The sequence below is a fragment of the Macrobrachium nipponense genome, chromosome 3 (assembly GCF_015104395.2).
Source record: "Macrobrachium nipponense isolate FS-2020 chromosome 3, ASM1510439v2, whole genome shotgun sequence".
In the NCBI taxonomy this organism is placed as follows: domain Eukaryota; kingdom Metazoa; phylum Arthropoda; class Malacostraca; order Decapoda; family Palaemonidae; genus Macrobrachium; species Macrobrachium nipponense.
In genome coordinates this window covers 27108737-27126236 of record NC_087202.1, presented here as the reverse complement: position 1 = coordinate 27126236, position 17500 = coordinate 27108737, and the positions used below count along the sequence as shown (strand labels likewise).

General features: G+C 34.6%; 1 protein-coding gene across 7 annotated transcripts in view; it reads left to right on the top strand.

Annotated features, from left to right (window-relative positions):
• The window catches only part of LOC135221669 (uncharacterized), a 488794-nt gene that overhangs the window by 391980 nt on the left and 79314 nt on the right, over positions 1 to 17500 (top strand). For all 7 annotated transcript variants that reach the window (XM_064259381.1, XM_064259378.1, XM_064259377.1 and 4 more), the window contains one exon: positions 15892 to 16082. In XM_064259381.1, the coding sequence (XP_064115451.1) occupies positions 15892 to 16082 (191 nt within the window). The remainder of the gene's footprint in view (positions 1 to 15891; positions 16083 to 17500) is intronic.

Below are 17500 nucleotides of genomic sequence, written 5' to 3'. Positions count from 1 at the left end.
CTTCTGTGCTTTAAACGACATTTGTAGCTTAATGTTGGTATATACAATGTCACTGGGAGGTGATAAAAATTGATATGTACTATATATATTATATATATATATATATATATATATATATATATATATATATATATATATATATATATTATATATGTTTGTGTGTGTGTGTGTGTGTGTGTGTGTGTGTGTGTGTGTGTCTAAAATGTATGTGTATACTGATAGACAAACAATAAGCACTTCTGCCCATGTGTACACATCCCTGTATCTATATTAACATATTTGTGTACTTATTTACCAGAAGTGTAAACTGAATAACTGACAACCCAGGCGATGAGGGAATCTGTACTCAGAACGAACAGAATCTCCACTCTCTTTGTGTTGTCGTAAAAACTTCAAGTCATAATCTACTAAACTTGGGACTGAGACATACTTTCGTTCCTCTGCCTCTTCAGAAACTGTCTCTGCCAACCCCATCATACCAGTACATATCGACTGGTAGATTGAAGCTCCTCACGTCTCTCCAAGTTTATAGCTTCTGTCATTCTTGTATCTGTTCGGTTCACTGGTTCACTAAACCTATTTACTTCTCGTAGAATTCGTAGATTTGGTATATATTGCCTTTCTCACTATCTTGGCGTAGTAGTCCCGTAGTCATAATTGTTTTATTAGGTTTAAGCATTTATATTTACTTATTTTAAGAGGGCGCTGCAAATATGTTGCCACTGTTTATGAATGAGCAACTCAGTGCCAGATATATACAGTCATTACTCAAACTTTACTGGAATGTATCACTTTTTTTTCCAATATGCAAATGTATATGTTATCAATGGTAATTAAGAGTAATAATAATCACCTGTCATGGTGAATAAAATTGATTTGATCAATTATAATTAGTAGCTGATAGATGGTGTGACCATTTGAGGTTACGAATGATTTTAAAAAATGTAATATATGATTTCGTGTTCAGATGATTGCTCGTTGTTTTTCTTTCGTTCATTGTCTTCTTTCTTTCGTAACGTTGCCCAATTGATAATTACATCCTGTTTCATTATTCTCTCTCTCTCTCTCTCTCTCTCATATATATATATATATATAATATATATATATATATATATATATATATATATATATATATATATATATGAGAGAGAGAGAGAGAGAGAGAGAGAGAGAGAGAGAGAGAGAGAGAATATGAAACGGATGTAATTATCAATTGTTATATTAGTTAATATATATAATACTATTTAAGTAAAGATATATTATATAATATGATATATATAAACACGAGTCATTGCTTTTTCCAAATCACTGAGCTAACTTGATTAATATTATCAAGATGAAAAAGTGATACATTCAATTTTTTTCTGTAAGATAAAACATGTAAAAAACAATGTGTTATTGAAAGACCTCTGTTAGAAGGACATTTTTCTATATGAATCGTAAATTTTATTAATATCTTCAAGATTCAGCTAACCAGTTTCTCTGCCCCTGAAAGATCTCTGTTATTTATTCAATTTTAACATTGCATTAATATTTCCCCTGTTTATTGAACTTTATATAAAATTAATAATTCGAAATTTTTCCCTCCCCCAAAACTCCCCCCAACATAATCCAGGCGAAGGTATGTCCAGACGAAAGTTGACCCCCTTTACTGTCATATTTGTAGGTCGCATGGGAGAGTCGTCTCCTTTTTACAATTATATATTTTAGAATTCCACTTTCTCTCCTTCCTCCCACAACCCCGTTGTAAAATTGAAATTTCACCTCCCTCCACCTCCCCCCCTCCCCCTTTCCACTATTTGCCGGAAAACCACTTGTTTTCTTTCTCAGATTTTCGAGTGGGAAAGATTATTTTACAGCAAAGGCACAGTAATGAAGAGTTCCTCTTCCCCCGTCACCCCAACTCCCGGGGACACCCCAGCCATCCTTCTGGCCAAATCCTGTTTCATTAGTTTTTGACACATTTATTATGCACAGTAGGATTTTCCCCTCCAGTCTGCATGAAGTTGGAAAATGCAAAGAAAGGTAGTTTTCATTTTCGGTTATGATTTATTAGTATAGTAGTTTATATTATTTTTATAAAAAAAAAAAAAAAAAAAACCGTCCCTAGTGTTTCTCATCACTGATGACTTGCGTGAACTCCTTATTCATAAATGACATTTGTTAAAACTGTAGTATCTTTTAGTCTATGCATTTTATAATAACTCTTATAGTATACCTTAACAGTCATTAACCAAGCACTGTTAATCTTATTTACATTTAGTCTTAAAGAGTCTTTAGATCTCCTTCCTAGTTTATTCTTTTATAATTATAAACCTTTGTAGTTTAGAATAGACTTTTCCCTTTCACGTTGATTGATTGCAACTTTCTTGCTGTATATCAGTCTAAATTGCCATATTATTGTTAATATTAATCTTTCATTTCGGTATTTATGAATCATTTTCGGTAACCATCCCTGTAATATTTATTTCCCCCGACATGCTTATGATATTGAGTAAAAGGATATGTACTTTATTTTTTTTTCACATTATACCTTCTGTTTAGAGGAAGCGTTCACTTTAAGTCGCTGCCTGAAAGCTTGTTCTGCGGAAACGTGCTCACATTGTGGATGATGAAAAGCTTTACAGTTTTCTCCCATGCGAAGCGATGGTTAGGATACATCACAGTACGGTAAATACTGACTGATACTTTGCTCTTTCTTACATATTCATCTACACATCCTTGGATTAGCGTAGGAAGATTAAATGAGTAAGTAAATGACAGCCTCCCATTCATATTTATTTTCTCTTAAAGTTTGCTTTGACTTAGAACAAAAGCACTTGTTTGCTTAGCCATCCTTACTCATTCTCACTGTGAAGGTTTATTACCAGTTCTGTCTTTAGGGATATTCATTTTATCTAGTGGTTATTCCTCTCAGTACCTTCTTGATCCAAGGGTCATTTGCTATTCCTGATCCGAATATAAAAGTATATATATATATATATATATATATATATATATATATATATATATATATATATAATATATATATAAAACTTATGCATGTATATAGTGCAAACTTATATAAGGGAGAAAAAGCAGGAATATAGTTACCTGCCACACAAACTTCAAATGTTAAGTATCTTGTGCAGAAGCCTTCTGTATCACAAGCCTCATCATATTCCAACATGCAAGTGTCATTAACTATGCATCCAGCATCCCTCCAGACACAACGTCATTCACCTCTAACTTTCACGCATTATCTCGCTTCCTGAATATTTAGGTCGGGCACTTTATGTGTCTCGCTGTCATCCTTTCTCCCAGTGCTTCCGATTTATGTGCGGTTTTTCACCAACACACCTCTCCTTCACATTATTTTTCTCCACATATAACAGAATGAAAATCCATCTCAGTGGTTTCAACCTATTTTTCTTTGATTTTTTGTTAATATCTACACTTTGCTAATGGAGAGTCAGCTAAACAATCTTTTCATGGATTCCAGCTTTCTTGTTCTGTACATCATGAGAAATATGTATGCAGTATATATGTATGGCTTCTACATGGATGTTACTGTATTAATAGTGTGACTGACTGGGTGACTAGGGATCTTATGGTATGTCTGGATGAGGGAAAAGATCTCGAAGGAATAACTGTTCCGCTGTATAAATTTGATAAAGGTTATAACGGCGACTATAAGAATTAAAGGTACATAATATTACTTCAAATACCTTATCAAGTTAGTGTCAGATTTTGATTGAAAACAAAGGGAAAATGATAGACAGAAGATCATAGTGTGCCTAGACAAGGAGTAGGGTTCGCGGGTCAGTTTTTATGCAACTGTAATGTAAGGAGATGGAAAGCTAAGGTACATATGGCATAGGCGAACATAGAAAATACTCATGAAAGAAGTGATATAGGCAATGAAGCAGTACTTAAGTATATGCAATATAGAAGGTAATTGCTATGGGGTATTAAAATTCATAGAATAAGTAAAAGGGTAGGTGAGTGATTTGGTCAAAAGCGGATCTGAGGCAAGGGCGGGTTTTGGTTTGATGATTGCTCCTTATCTTTAGTTGAGGAATGCTGCATGAGCCCAGAGAAAGGAGTGGAAATGTCGGTGCAAGGTCGTAGTATAGAAAATTAGTGTTGACACGAGATTAGAATTGTTGATGTTTCCAGATGATGCATCACGTACTTTGAATATTGAAGAGAAGCTAAACAAGATGGTACAAGAGGAAGGATTTGCTAGAGGAGAAAGCTTACGGTAAATTTGAGCTAGAGTAAGGTTATGAACGTAAGTGCGAACCAGCGAGATAGACAAATGAAGGATTATGTAGATGGTATGATACTGGAAGCGGTTGTTTTATATAGATAGTAGGAGGTCAATATTTCGCATGACGGTAAGATGAGAGAGGAGGCTTCTCATAGAACAGATATAGCAAGAAAGGCAGTTTGGGAGTGTGCAAATGACTGGGAGTTTGTGAAGGTACTTTTAGTGTCTCTGGAATGTATGAAAGCATTACTGAAGCACCTCTTTATTGCAGAAATCAAGTGAGGTTGTTGAATACCAATGAATGAAAGGAAATTGAAGCGCCTGAGAAGAGCTCCTTGCCTACTATATCTGACAAGAAACATGGAGATACGTAAACCTGATAAAGCAAAAAGGTAAACGTTTACGAAATGATGAATCAGAGTTTTAGAGATGAGTTGGGCTCATGGAAGAGTGAGGAACTATAAGTTGATGACTAATCGGAAAATATAGACAATGAAGAAAATAGGAAGACTGTGAAAAGATGGGATAAATGGTGTAAAAGAGGTATTTGACAGAAAAGTCTATGGTATACAAGTTGTGAATATCGCACGGTGTGTAGGGGTATCTGATGTCATTCTCATGAATTTTGTGTAAGTGTATAAAGCTGCTAGTATTGTGGAAGTTTTCTGCATAGGGGATCATCCACCATTCAGAATTTGAAGTATGAATGTAGTAGTGACCGTTGTGCTTAACGTTAATATAAATGTGTGTATACGTACACACATACACACATATACACATACATACATATATATATATATATATATATATATATATATATATATATATAATATCACCAATAAAGCGTTCCCTCCATAACCTATGGTTTGAGGAGAAAAACGGAATATGAGTTATACAACCAGGTCTTCCCTTCAGGTGCTGAATAAACGAAGACACCTTCTGCAAAAAAAAACTTTACACATCAGCCGTTCCATGCACCAACACAAAAGGCTCAGCACAGCTGCAGCAGCAACTAGTCAGTAGTTTAGCCTTTATGCAGGTCTTTTTTTCCTCTCATATAATAATATTATATAATATATATATATATATATATATATATATATATATATATATATACACATGTATGTATGAAGATATATACACACATAAAGATACGCACATAAAATACATAAAAAATTCTTCTGTGATCCCATTATATTTGCATTAATCTAATTCGTCTATTTCCCTTCTAAAATTTTAAATAACTTAATAAGTCTATCAGAATAAAGCAGCCGAAGAGCAAAACGGTTAAAACGCACTGTGCTTACAACGTTTATTCTTGTTACCATTTGTTTTATATGATGAACATCTTTGCATATTAAGCATGACAGATGACCGTTTCCCCCAGAAACCACATCATATATTTCCAGCTGTGTTATATAATGTTATTTTACGACAGTTTTCCCCTACATCAGCGAGAATTTGTGCCCAGTGGCCTACAGGATGGCCTCTTTATTTATGTCGGACCCATAAGACACAAAAATGTAAATAGCTCGTCTTATTTTAACTTTGTCTCATGCGTGCACCAGGAAATTCGTTTGGGGAGTTATTAGACTAAGCTAGTTACATCGTTCTTACTTTCTTAGAGTGATTATATATGTGTATATATATACACATACAAATATATATATATATATATATATATATTATATATATACATATATATATATATATTATATATATATATATAATATATATATATATATATATATATATATATATGTATATATATACCATTGCCACAGATATTCAAATATCTGAGCAGAAAACTGCGTCAACATGATTCACTTCACATAATTACACAGAAAGCTCATTAGCAGTGTGTCGAACCCACTACAGTGACAGTCATTAGGTATTCCTTTTCCTCGTCCTTCCTTGCGCATCCGCAATTCCGTATTGAAGCCTCCATGCATTCCACATCAAGATGGTTGTTCCACATCTCCGTAATTGGGTAGTGCCGTCAGTGAACTTCATGCAGTGTACTTGGCAGCGTCCCTTTAGCCCCTAGCTGCAATTCCTTTCGTTCCTTTTTCTGTACCTTCATTCATACTATCTTTCTTCCATCTCGCTACACTCTCTCTCCTAACAATGGTTTTTCTCCTGTTACACCCGTAAGACCTACCAACTCTCTCAATTTCCTTTCCAGCGCTGAGTGACCTCATAGGTCCCAGTGCTCGGCTCTTTGGCCTAAATTTTATATTCAATTCAATCCATTCACTCCACAAAACTAAACTATCTGAAAACTGACTGGCCCTTTTCACCTACGAAGAAGTATAACGTAGTTAGTATATCTCACACTGAAACGCGGCAATGGCAATAAAAAGTAACAAAGTTTTGGTCACTCTGCATGGGAAAGAGCCAGCTCCTATTCGTGTTTTGGTCGTGAATGATTTTGCTTTATATGCAGAGATTCAGTCGTGCTTTTTGTGACAAGTTACCGTTCCGTCATAACAAAACTTTGGTCGTGGTTCAATCATGTCCATTTTGCTTTGGCCGAGTCATCCCGACTGAGCTAAAAAAAAAAAACCGGCCATTCAGGTTACTAATAGTCATTGACTTAATGAAACTGTTGATAACAGTAAGTTCATATTGAGTGGTGGTTTTACCGGCAGACATTACGATAGCCATGATTATGAGATTATCCATGTACAAGTGTGCAAGAATGTTCACTAAGGACAGACCAGCTCACTTCATTCCTAGTAGCTTGAAGCAGTTCATTCAAGGAACAAAATAATTTTAATTAAGTGAAATGTTACCCAATTCTCAAAGGACAATGATATTAACCATTTCGATGAAAGATTCGTCTTGATCCCAACATTTCTGCTGTCTGTTATTTATCATAAATGCGTAGATGATATCCTCGATATATAGTTTTGGTAATCTGGCGACACTTGTATAGCGTGGCATGTTATAATATATATATAATGTATATATAAACCACCAATATGAACTTACTGTTATCAACAGTTTCATTAGGTCAATAACTATTAGGAACCTGAACTGCCGGGATTTCTTTAGCTCAGTCGGGATGACTTGAGCAAAGCAAAAAGGACATGAATGAACCACGACCAAAGTTTTGTTATAATGTATATAAGAATAAAATATATATAAGTGACCTTAAAATTCTGGGATCGGTGCAGGATTATACTCACCACGTGATCTGTGTCTTCATAACAGCCTTTTTATTTTTATTAAACCACGCAGATATTGCATTACTGGAAATATATTTTCTGGGAGCACGGTACTACTGAATGAAGTTGGTTTCAGATATATCCTCCCTAAGATATGCTCCCAAAGATATGCTCCCAAAGATATGCTCCCAAAGAGTACATCTTAGTGAACTGTTAATCTTTAGTGGGGGTTAAATCATTAGAGGTGGAAAAACATTACTAAAAAGCATCTCGTTTCCAACCTAAGTATTGTTGACTTGAAAAAACAAAAGAGCGGTATATTGTGATGCAAAGAATGACAGTAACATAATTAATTATGATTATGATAATGATTCCAGAGTCGGATAAACAGTCACCAGGTACGTCCTTTGTCTACACAGTCTTTTGCGATAATCATGTCTCGGTCTTTTTGCGTAGGAAAGATGAGTGTGATATGTGCTTGCGTATATATGTGCTGGTGCTCAAACATGTTTATACTGTCAAGAAGACAGAAATGTAGAGAGAGAAGAGAGAGAGAGAGAGATGAGGAGAGAGAGAGAGGAGAGGAGCGAGAGAGAGAAGAGAGAGAGAGAGAGAGAGAGAGAGAGAGAGAGAGAGAGAGAGAGAGAGAGAGAGAGAGAATCTTCTACCATCTCAAGACGAGATGCTAAATCATCTTATCTTGGGGAACTGCGGAAAGCTACATCATCAGCATCCAGCGCTATGAATCTCCAACAACCCCCCATCCCCCCCTCTTCTCCCTCGCCACCTTCAACTTCACCCCCACCCCAACCCTCTCCTGCCCCCGCCCCCGCACCCTCAGCTCTTCTTTTTCCTCCTTTTTTTCCCAGGAATTGCAAGTGCGTGTTTTTAGTCTTTTCTTGCTCCTTTATCTTGATCTCTTCAGTCCTTTTACGTTCACTAATATTTTTTTACTTATTATTCTTGCTATGAAATCCTTGCAGTAGGTAATTATAAAAAGGTAGCTTACCTTTTCAATTCATGAATCTTATTCACCTTCATTTGTTCTTCGGACAGCAGTATTTATGGATGCTTTAATATATTACTATATTATAGGCACAAAATTGGACTTGCCTTAAACATCTGTAAATATATTGTACAATTTTATTCTTGTCTGTTCATTTCAATGTATTAAATTGATGTTATTTGTTCAAGCTTACGATAATACGTATGGCTAGGAAAAGAATATTTTACACAATACCAACGAGTCAACCGTACTTGTTTACGGCAAAGTTCAAATAGAGACTATGCCTATTACAAACAAAGCTAATGGACAAATCTGGAAAAGACATGGGATTAACTCCAGATGGGAGTGCTTTTTATGGGCTCCTGATCCGAGGAGGGGATTTCTCAAGTTGAGACGAAGAGACTGTCTGTGATTCAGGTGATTCGGCCTCAATCACGCAAGTATTTTCTGATCTACAGATTATTATTTATCTTACTCCAGACAAGGATACAGTTTCTGAGCCAGAAAGTGATGTGGTTTCCTATCCCCCTCTGTCAAAGGCATTTTCAGTGACCCTTCTCTAAGTCCTCCTCGTCGCTTTACTTTAGGTATGATTTTAGTTTATCATTTCTTTCCAATCTTTATTTTTTCATTTTTCATGTCTTTTTCTCTTAAAGTTTTAATAAATAAGTACGTATGGCTGGCACTTCTTTCCCCTCTCTCTCATATATATACATATATATATATATATATATATATATATATATATATATATATATATATATTATATATATATATATATATATATATATATATATATATATTTATATACATATACTATATATATATATATATATATATATATATATATATATATATATATATGAGAGAGAGAGATTTTATATATATATATATATATATATATATATATATATATATATGTATGTATATTCATATATATCTGTAACGTTTATATGTATATTTAAGTATGTATGCATAAATTTTCATACATACAAAATGGATTTTTCGCAGATAATCCTAGCCAGAAGTTTCTTCCCTGGTTCTTTTTCTCTAGAGGTGAGCAGAAGTGTCTATTCCTCTTTGGCTCCTTCGCATCTGTCAGGTATAAAGACAGATGAAAGTCGAACCTTAAAGAAAAAGAAAGGCTTGGAAATGGATTGACTTGAAAATCTGAAACATATCTTAGACTTTTCTCTAAAGGGAAACTCTCCACACGCTTCATTCAACGAAAACTGAAGTAGAAGAAAAAGAGTAATCCTGTGAGCTGTGTATTCTCAGGATTCTGTTTAGAGGTGATTATGTGCTTTTTTGATGAAAGTCAATATTATCTGGGCATTTTTCCAATATTGGAAAAACCATGACTTTTTTTCCTGCACACTTTTGAAGCGACAATCAAAAGAGACCAGTAACGCCCGGAGAGAAAAGAATAACATTACATCTTATGCATACATGTATCTGTCAACACCAGATGATATTCTGGGCCTGAAGTTTATCCCTCCCTGTCGTATTGATTTACTGAGAATAGTTTTTTGGTGACTAAAACGGAGAATGTCAACTGGTGAAGTGTTCTGAGTTGTATTTCTGTGTCCTGTGGGAATGCCTGGTTTCAAAGAAGAATATTGATAGTTACATAATGGAAGTTTTGTTGGATTGTTTATTAGTCCAGAGAGAGTCAGATATGAGTCAGTTGGTAGATATGTTGTTCGAAAGAGGAATTTTTTTCTGAATGTATATAGATCATTAATGACCTGATTAAAGCAGGTAGTTTTAGTTGGAGAAGAAAAATTTAGAACTTGCCTATTCCTATAGTGGAGCTTGATAAGATTCATTGAACGTAGCTCAAGGTGAGATGAATGAAAAATGAGGTAGAGTTAAAGTATGCCATATTCAAGGCTGAGGGTCTGACTCAACGGAGAGTAGTTGCGGGTGTGCACGTATTTTATGATGAAATAAGAAAGTTATTAAAGGAAAAAAATGAGATTGTTGGATAATGAAATAAGAAAGTAATTGAAGGAAAAAATGAGAGTGTTTGGAGTACGGATACAGGACAGGTGAAGGATTGTGTGATTAAAGGACTCATGGCTGGATAATTAATTTTAAGGGGAGATGAGAAAGTACTTTGAGAACCTAAGTTGTACTTTTACAAGTCAGGGCAAAGAGAAAGTTTGATGAGTAAATGGCCCATAGAATATAATAAGATAGAAATGAAATTATGCTGTCTTAAGGGAATGCAGTCCATTGCTAATGGGGTAAGTATTGTGATTCGTTTTTTAATACAGATAACAGGGAGAGTGAAAAGGATTACTGTAAATTGGTGAAAGTAAGTGTAAGTGACAATAAGATAAAAGAATGAAAAGTTTAAAGAATAGAAATGCACCAGGTATTATTAAAATTATACTGATCCCAGTAAGGTTCCAAAGTAATGGATAAGAGAAATCGTTGTTCTGTTGTCTCAGTCCGTAAGAGGTGGGCTAACGTTGTCAGGTATAATGGGGAATGGTTATGGTAAGATTTTAATTTATATTAAAACAGACAACAGAAGATATTAATTGAGATATTAATACAGACGACAGAAGGGTTAATAAGGAAAGAGAAGTTTGGATTTAGGATAAAAAGATGTGTGGCTGAAACAATAAATGAAAAACATATACGATGTGGAGTGTTTAAATGCATATCAGGAAAAACTTGTTAATAGAGATTGGATATTATCATAGTGGGAGTAAAGTATATATTACTTATATACGTAGGTGATTTAAGCTGCACAAACTGATTAATGATATGTGGAATTTTTAGGAGTAGTGTGATGGATGCTATTAGGATGATAGAAGATTAATGTCTGTGGAAGTAAATGTTAGGATATATGAAGGGAAGTTTGACCTAACCATCATTTATGGAAGCGGAATGTAGACAGCGGTTGAAAAATAAAGAAAATTCATGAAAGACGTTGATACCAATACTTTGCTGAGTGCATGCGGAGCAAGAAGGGGTGAGAGATGAAGAAAGACACGGAGCTCTTGTAAAAATGTGAGCATGGATTACACAGTGTTGGAGTACGGAGCTCTGAGGTCGGTGATCGGTCACGTGGAGAGGTTGAAGATGATTGGTTGGGAGGATGGCCGTATGATTCCTCCTGTGCTGAAGAGGGGAAGGAAGCCAAGAAAGTCCTGGTAGATGGTCTGGGATAGCTGATGAACTTAAAGATCATATTATGCAGGGAACGTGAAGTTTACACTAAATTGAGGTGAGTGGCCTAATGTTTTTGATGGGAGGCTGGTGAGAACAATGGTTAATGCCTGTTGCAACAGTTGAAGAGTGAACCTGGCAGTGATTGCTGTCTGAATTTTACAAGTAAAAGTGCTATTAATGAAAACGACTTATTATATATATATATATATATATATATATATATATATATATATACTACACACATATATATATATATACACACACATATATATATATATATATATATGTACGTGGTGTATGTATGTATGTAGTATGCATGTTATGATGTATGTATGTATGTATGTATGTATGTATGTATGTATAGAAAGATAGACATATATAAATATTCGAAAACACACCTTTAGCCCTAACTTTTTCCTCTGTTTCTCGTTAGTCAATAGCTTTATCTCCGCTGCAGTACGACGACATTTCCATGGGTTGATTATTAGCAAGGAAAACAGAAAAAAATGAAAGTGTATTTGATACGCCCAACTAGGTCAAACACCCCGGAAGATTATCCAAACAAACGCCACAAACAATAAAGCTTCGCATCGTCAATGGGTTTTCGAGTCAAACAAGCGGAACGAATTGGTTAAGTGTCAATCACGATTTAGTCTCTATGTAAATTTGCCTCCCTCTGTTTACATGTGCAGAAAACGAGGGTTTCCCACGGGCTGTTACGTTCCCGGAACTGGTCGTCAGCCTCGTTGAATCCCCAGAGAGTTATGGGATCATTCATATGTCCCGATGTGGGTGTATTTCTTTATCTCTTTGTCTTTATGTCTGTGTGTGTGTGTGTGTGTGTGTGTGTGTACGGTTTTAGTATGACAGTTTGCATTAATATTTCTATTTTATCTCATATTCAGATATATTTGCATATACATACTTTATATATATATATATATATATATATATATATATATATATATGTGTGTGTGTGTGTGTGTGTGTGTGTGCGCGCGTATATATATATATATATATATATATATATATATATATATATATATATATATATATATATATATATGCTATTTGGGCATATTTTCTCTCTTACACAATTCCTGTTGAAGTCAATGGCATTTTCAGCAGCTATTATCTCCTTATTTAGACTCTCAGTCAGTCTATAATCCTTTTTCTCTATTGGTAAGCTTCTTTGGCATAAGGATAATTCGTTCGGGATTCTTTCCATTGAATTTTCTAGTAAAAAAGAATTAGATGAAAAGAATCTCGAATTGATTTTCCTTATTCCTAAGAAGCTTACCAAGAGAAAAAGAAGAATTATAGACTGATTCAGGGAATAAATAAAAGATAATAGCTGCTGACAATGACATTGACTTCAATATATATATAAGTAATGAATATTTTTATATAATATATATATATATATAAATATATATATATAATATATATATATATATATATATATATATATATATATATGTATGTATGTGTATATATATATGTATATATATATATATATATATATATATACTATATATATATATATATATATAGTATAGGTGTGGGTTTATGTATGTATGTACATTAGTGTCGTCTCGTTATTCACTTAGATTTAGATCATCTTATAGATTTCCTTTTGGCATAATTTTGTTGTTGATGTTGGTAGTAATTCTCTTGACATATGAGATTATCTACCTCCTCTATGTTGATGATATTTTCTTGCGTACAGCTTATTTTCAGCCGCATTGAAATGGCACATCAATATTTAATTCATTCTTTTACACAAATTTTTTTCAGTCTTTGATTTTTTGTGTGTTTATCTCTCTAGTTTCTGTTACCTTCTTTTAACAAATATTTCCATAATAAAAAGATTCGCTATTTTTCATATTAAATTTTCTCTTTTGCCTTATGGCAGAATTTCCTCCTCTGGCATAAGAAATGTACAAACAGAAAGTATATATATATTTCTGCGTTTTTCCTTTTCTCTATTTTTTCCCCGTTTAATCCATCCATCTCCATTGACTCTGCTGCCGAAAAGCAGTTTCATTCCCATTTATTACCCACCACCCATGATGAGAGAGAAGGCAAAGGGACAAACATCTAATCACCATCAATTTCACTGTCGACGTCCAACATAGTGAGAACCACCTAAATGCGTTTACTACATTACCGTCACCATCATCGGCATCATTAGCGGCGTCCATCACAGATCTCACGATAGAGTCGAGCCATTCTTTGTTGTCATTAATTACTCATAACGATTACTCACCTGCCACGGCTCCTAGCTGAGGGATGATTCTTCATTTAAGTGGGGGCTTGGCCCAGATAGGCCTGATAAGCCTAGGACCTACATTAGGCATTAATCATTCCCTGGTTTATACTTACGATTTCTTTAGTGTTTCCTCTCTCTCTCTCTCTCTCTCTCTCTCTCTCTCTCTCTCTCTCTCTCTCTCTCTCTCTCTCAGTGAAGGTCTTGAGTAAGTTTTGTAGATAGAGATGGCTGATACTTATCAGTCCCCTCATTCTACATATAAAATACAAGTATAGGCATATATTTATACTCTATATGAAGGAATGTATATTTAATTGTATACATTATACAGGTAATCATGGCATTATACCAATATGTAGATATATACGTGTCCGCAGATAGTGAATATTACTTATAGAAGTATCCCGAAAGAAGTAGTAAGTCCGAGATAAATGCTCCTTAGTTTCAGTTTTTGAGACTAATTTACAATGACTCTGCCATACTGGAGAATCCTAATTGGTTACAACCTTCGCTTCATGGTTTGGTGTCCTGCCAATTATAAGATATGCTTTGGCCATTTGGTACGTCAGGGCTTGAAAATTAATATTCCTGTATCCCTTTCAAAATGATATAGACTTAACTTTTACGAAATATATATATCTATATATATATATATATATATATATATATATATATATATATATATATATATACACACACACACACACACACACACACACACACACACACACACACACACACACACACACACCTGAACCCTGTTCTGTCACTGACGAATCCAAAATAAAACTCAATGATCTGGTTAAACTATTTTATAGTAAAATAGTAATAAATATTAATACAAAAGTTAGATGTCTCCGAGATATTCCTAATCATAATACACATATTCAAGAGATGGGGAGATAACTAGCCCATTTATCTCTTGGCTCCCGCTCCCTTTGAAAGCATTAGGGGTTACGTATATACAAGTTAAAAAGGAGACGGTTCAATATGTAATGAGTGTAACACTTGATATTCAGAATGTTAAAAGGTTTTTGTCTGTGGATTTTGCACTACTTAATGGCGCGACAGTTGGTGATGAAGCAATTTCCATAATGTACCATCACCTTTCGGAGTTAGTTATTTGTCCGTTTAAAAAAGAAACTAATACTGTTCAATATGTTATGAGTGTAACACTTGATATTAAGAATGTTAAGAAAGCGTCTTGCGATGATGCAGTTTCTTGCACTGTGTTTGTAGGAATCATGCACAATGATGCGTGATTGAAAAGCATTGTGCTAGAGTTTTTCAGTAAATATTTCCATTGCTCTATCTTTTGGGGATTAAGGAGCTTATCAGGATTGAAAATAGAATAGTATATGTATTTTGTTATGCTCTATAGTGTATGCTACAGGAATTATACTTTTGTTCCTGAGTTTTAAGTGATTTTCTTAATAAAAGCATAAGCGTTCGATACAATATGTGTAATGTATATATGATATATATACATATACATATGATATATATATATATATATATATATATATATATATATATATATATATATATATATATGGAAACGTGAATCTTTGTGGAATGTATCCGTAATTATTATCATTCCCCAAAAACTGTAGAGTAAACGTTTTTATAGCAACGTTTCACACACATATTCATGAATATGTTCTCTTTCATTAGTTTCTTTAGCAGTTATTTGAGTACTCTGTTACACATAATCTTATCATCGATGAAAGATTACTAATAAATCGTATATGATTTTATTATCGATCCTTGTGTTTTTTCTTACACAAAAAAAAGTTTATTTCAACAATTCTTATAATTTTCACTCATAATTCAACCATGTCTGTATTTCCATTAAATATCTTAAATAACTTCCCCTTCCAAAAATAATGAAAATTCAAAGTAGTACGTGTAAATAGAAATTAATGAAAACTAGCACTCTGGATTTTCCGTATGGTTCTGATAACGTATTAATTTCATTTTCCTTTTTTCCTCACTTGTCATCCAGGTTCAGGTCTGGAAACGCCGCTGCTGGGTCGTAATCCGGGGAGACAGGTCTCCTGAAGATGGTGCCGGCAGGACTGGCCAGCTCAGTCTCAGCGTCGAGATCTACACCAGGCATGAGGGCTCCAACCACCCGACGGAGGGGACCATCCTCCACCTGGACCTGGTTCATCGGATAAGGAGAGCGAAGTCGAAGTGAGTACCCAAATTTATTTCCTGTCTCGCCACTCATTTGGTGTCAAAACTCCTTTTGAAATTAAACATATATACATATTACATACATAAGCGTATATAACATCATACATTTTTTCCAGCTGAGGGCGTGGTCTCAGACGATGTTACCTTTACGGTTTTCTAGGATTTTTGTTTTTTTTGGGGGGAAGGTTGTTATCGAAATTCCATTCCCCAAGGGTTTAAGTGGTTTAGATCCCAAACGTGTTTTAATTTTCTAGGTGGCCACCAATACAATAATGTACAGGATCCAACGCTGCATAACTTGGGTGATAGTTCGTTGATCATGCTGTCATTCTTGCCAGAATAAGCCTTCCATAAAGTTTCTGATATCAGATGGAGGTAAAAAACAGAAGACTTTCTTCATAAAAGTTGGACGTTACAGATTTCACTGGAAACAGATACCTACAGAAAATTCTATAACTTGATTGTGGGTGGAAAAAAGCAGTTATAGGTTATAGAAACGGAGAAAAAAATTTGCGTGAATTTGAGATACAAAGAGCTAGGTAAAATATCGGGTGAAGAGTTATTGGTATTTATTTATGCCTTTTATGCTGTGACCTTATCCGTAAGACCCTGACGTTTCTTGAAGTTTGGACATGGTACGAGCCACACACTCATTTCGTGGTGAAGAAAGTTAGGATTTTGGCAACAACAAATGTAATTCCATAACGTTCGAATCATTTGTTTTCCAGTCAGTCACAACTAACTGCGAATTACGTGTTTTGTACGTTTACAGCGAGTACATATCCCATCCCATAGCGTGATGAACGAAGAATAATTGATTTTCATTCTGGACTAAGGAAATGTATTCATCCCTTCATTACGAAGGCGTAAGAAAGAGGTAAATTAAGAGTACTTTATTCGGTATAAAGATATGCTGCAGTATTATTAGCCTGACATTTTAGTACTTGATGTTTTGCATAAAAGCTGCAGACATGAATAAGGTCAACACGAAGTGAAAAGTGGTCCAAGAGCACCTGGTTTTAAAGACCATTTTGTTGTTTTCAAGACTTCAACGAATTTCCCCACATGAAACATCAGAAGGAGAAAAAAGCTGCAAGTGTCACACAGCTCTTCTCGGTATCAACGTTTCGTAAAGGAGCCGAGTGAATAGAACAGAAATGTTGTCACGGTGTTTCCTAAATTATGCCTCTCTAGCCCCAGCGCCTCCGCCTTTGCCTTCTTTCAAGATTGCGATTAAAGCTCGCGCTGGTGAAACGAGGGAAAACTTTTTTAATGAATTCATCCGAACAACTGTGATGAGACCAGAATTTGTTCCTTAATTTTTCGTATTTCGAGTCAGCGTATTCAGCTTTTTTCTTTTGTCTCTCTCTTTTACTTTCCTCGTCGTTTCCTGGTATTTTGTCGGGGTAGACGTT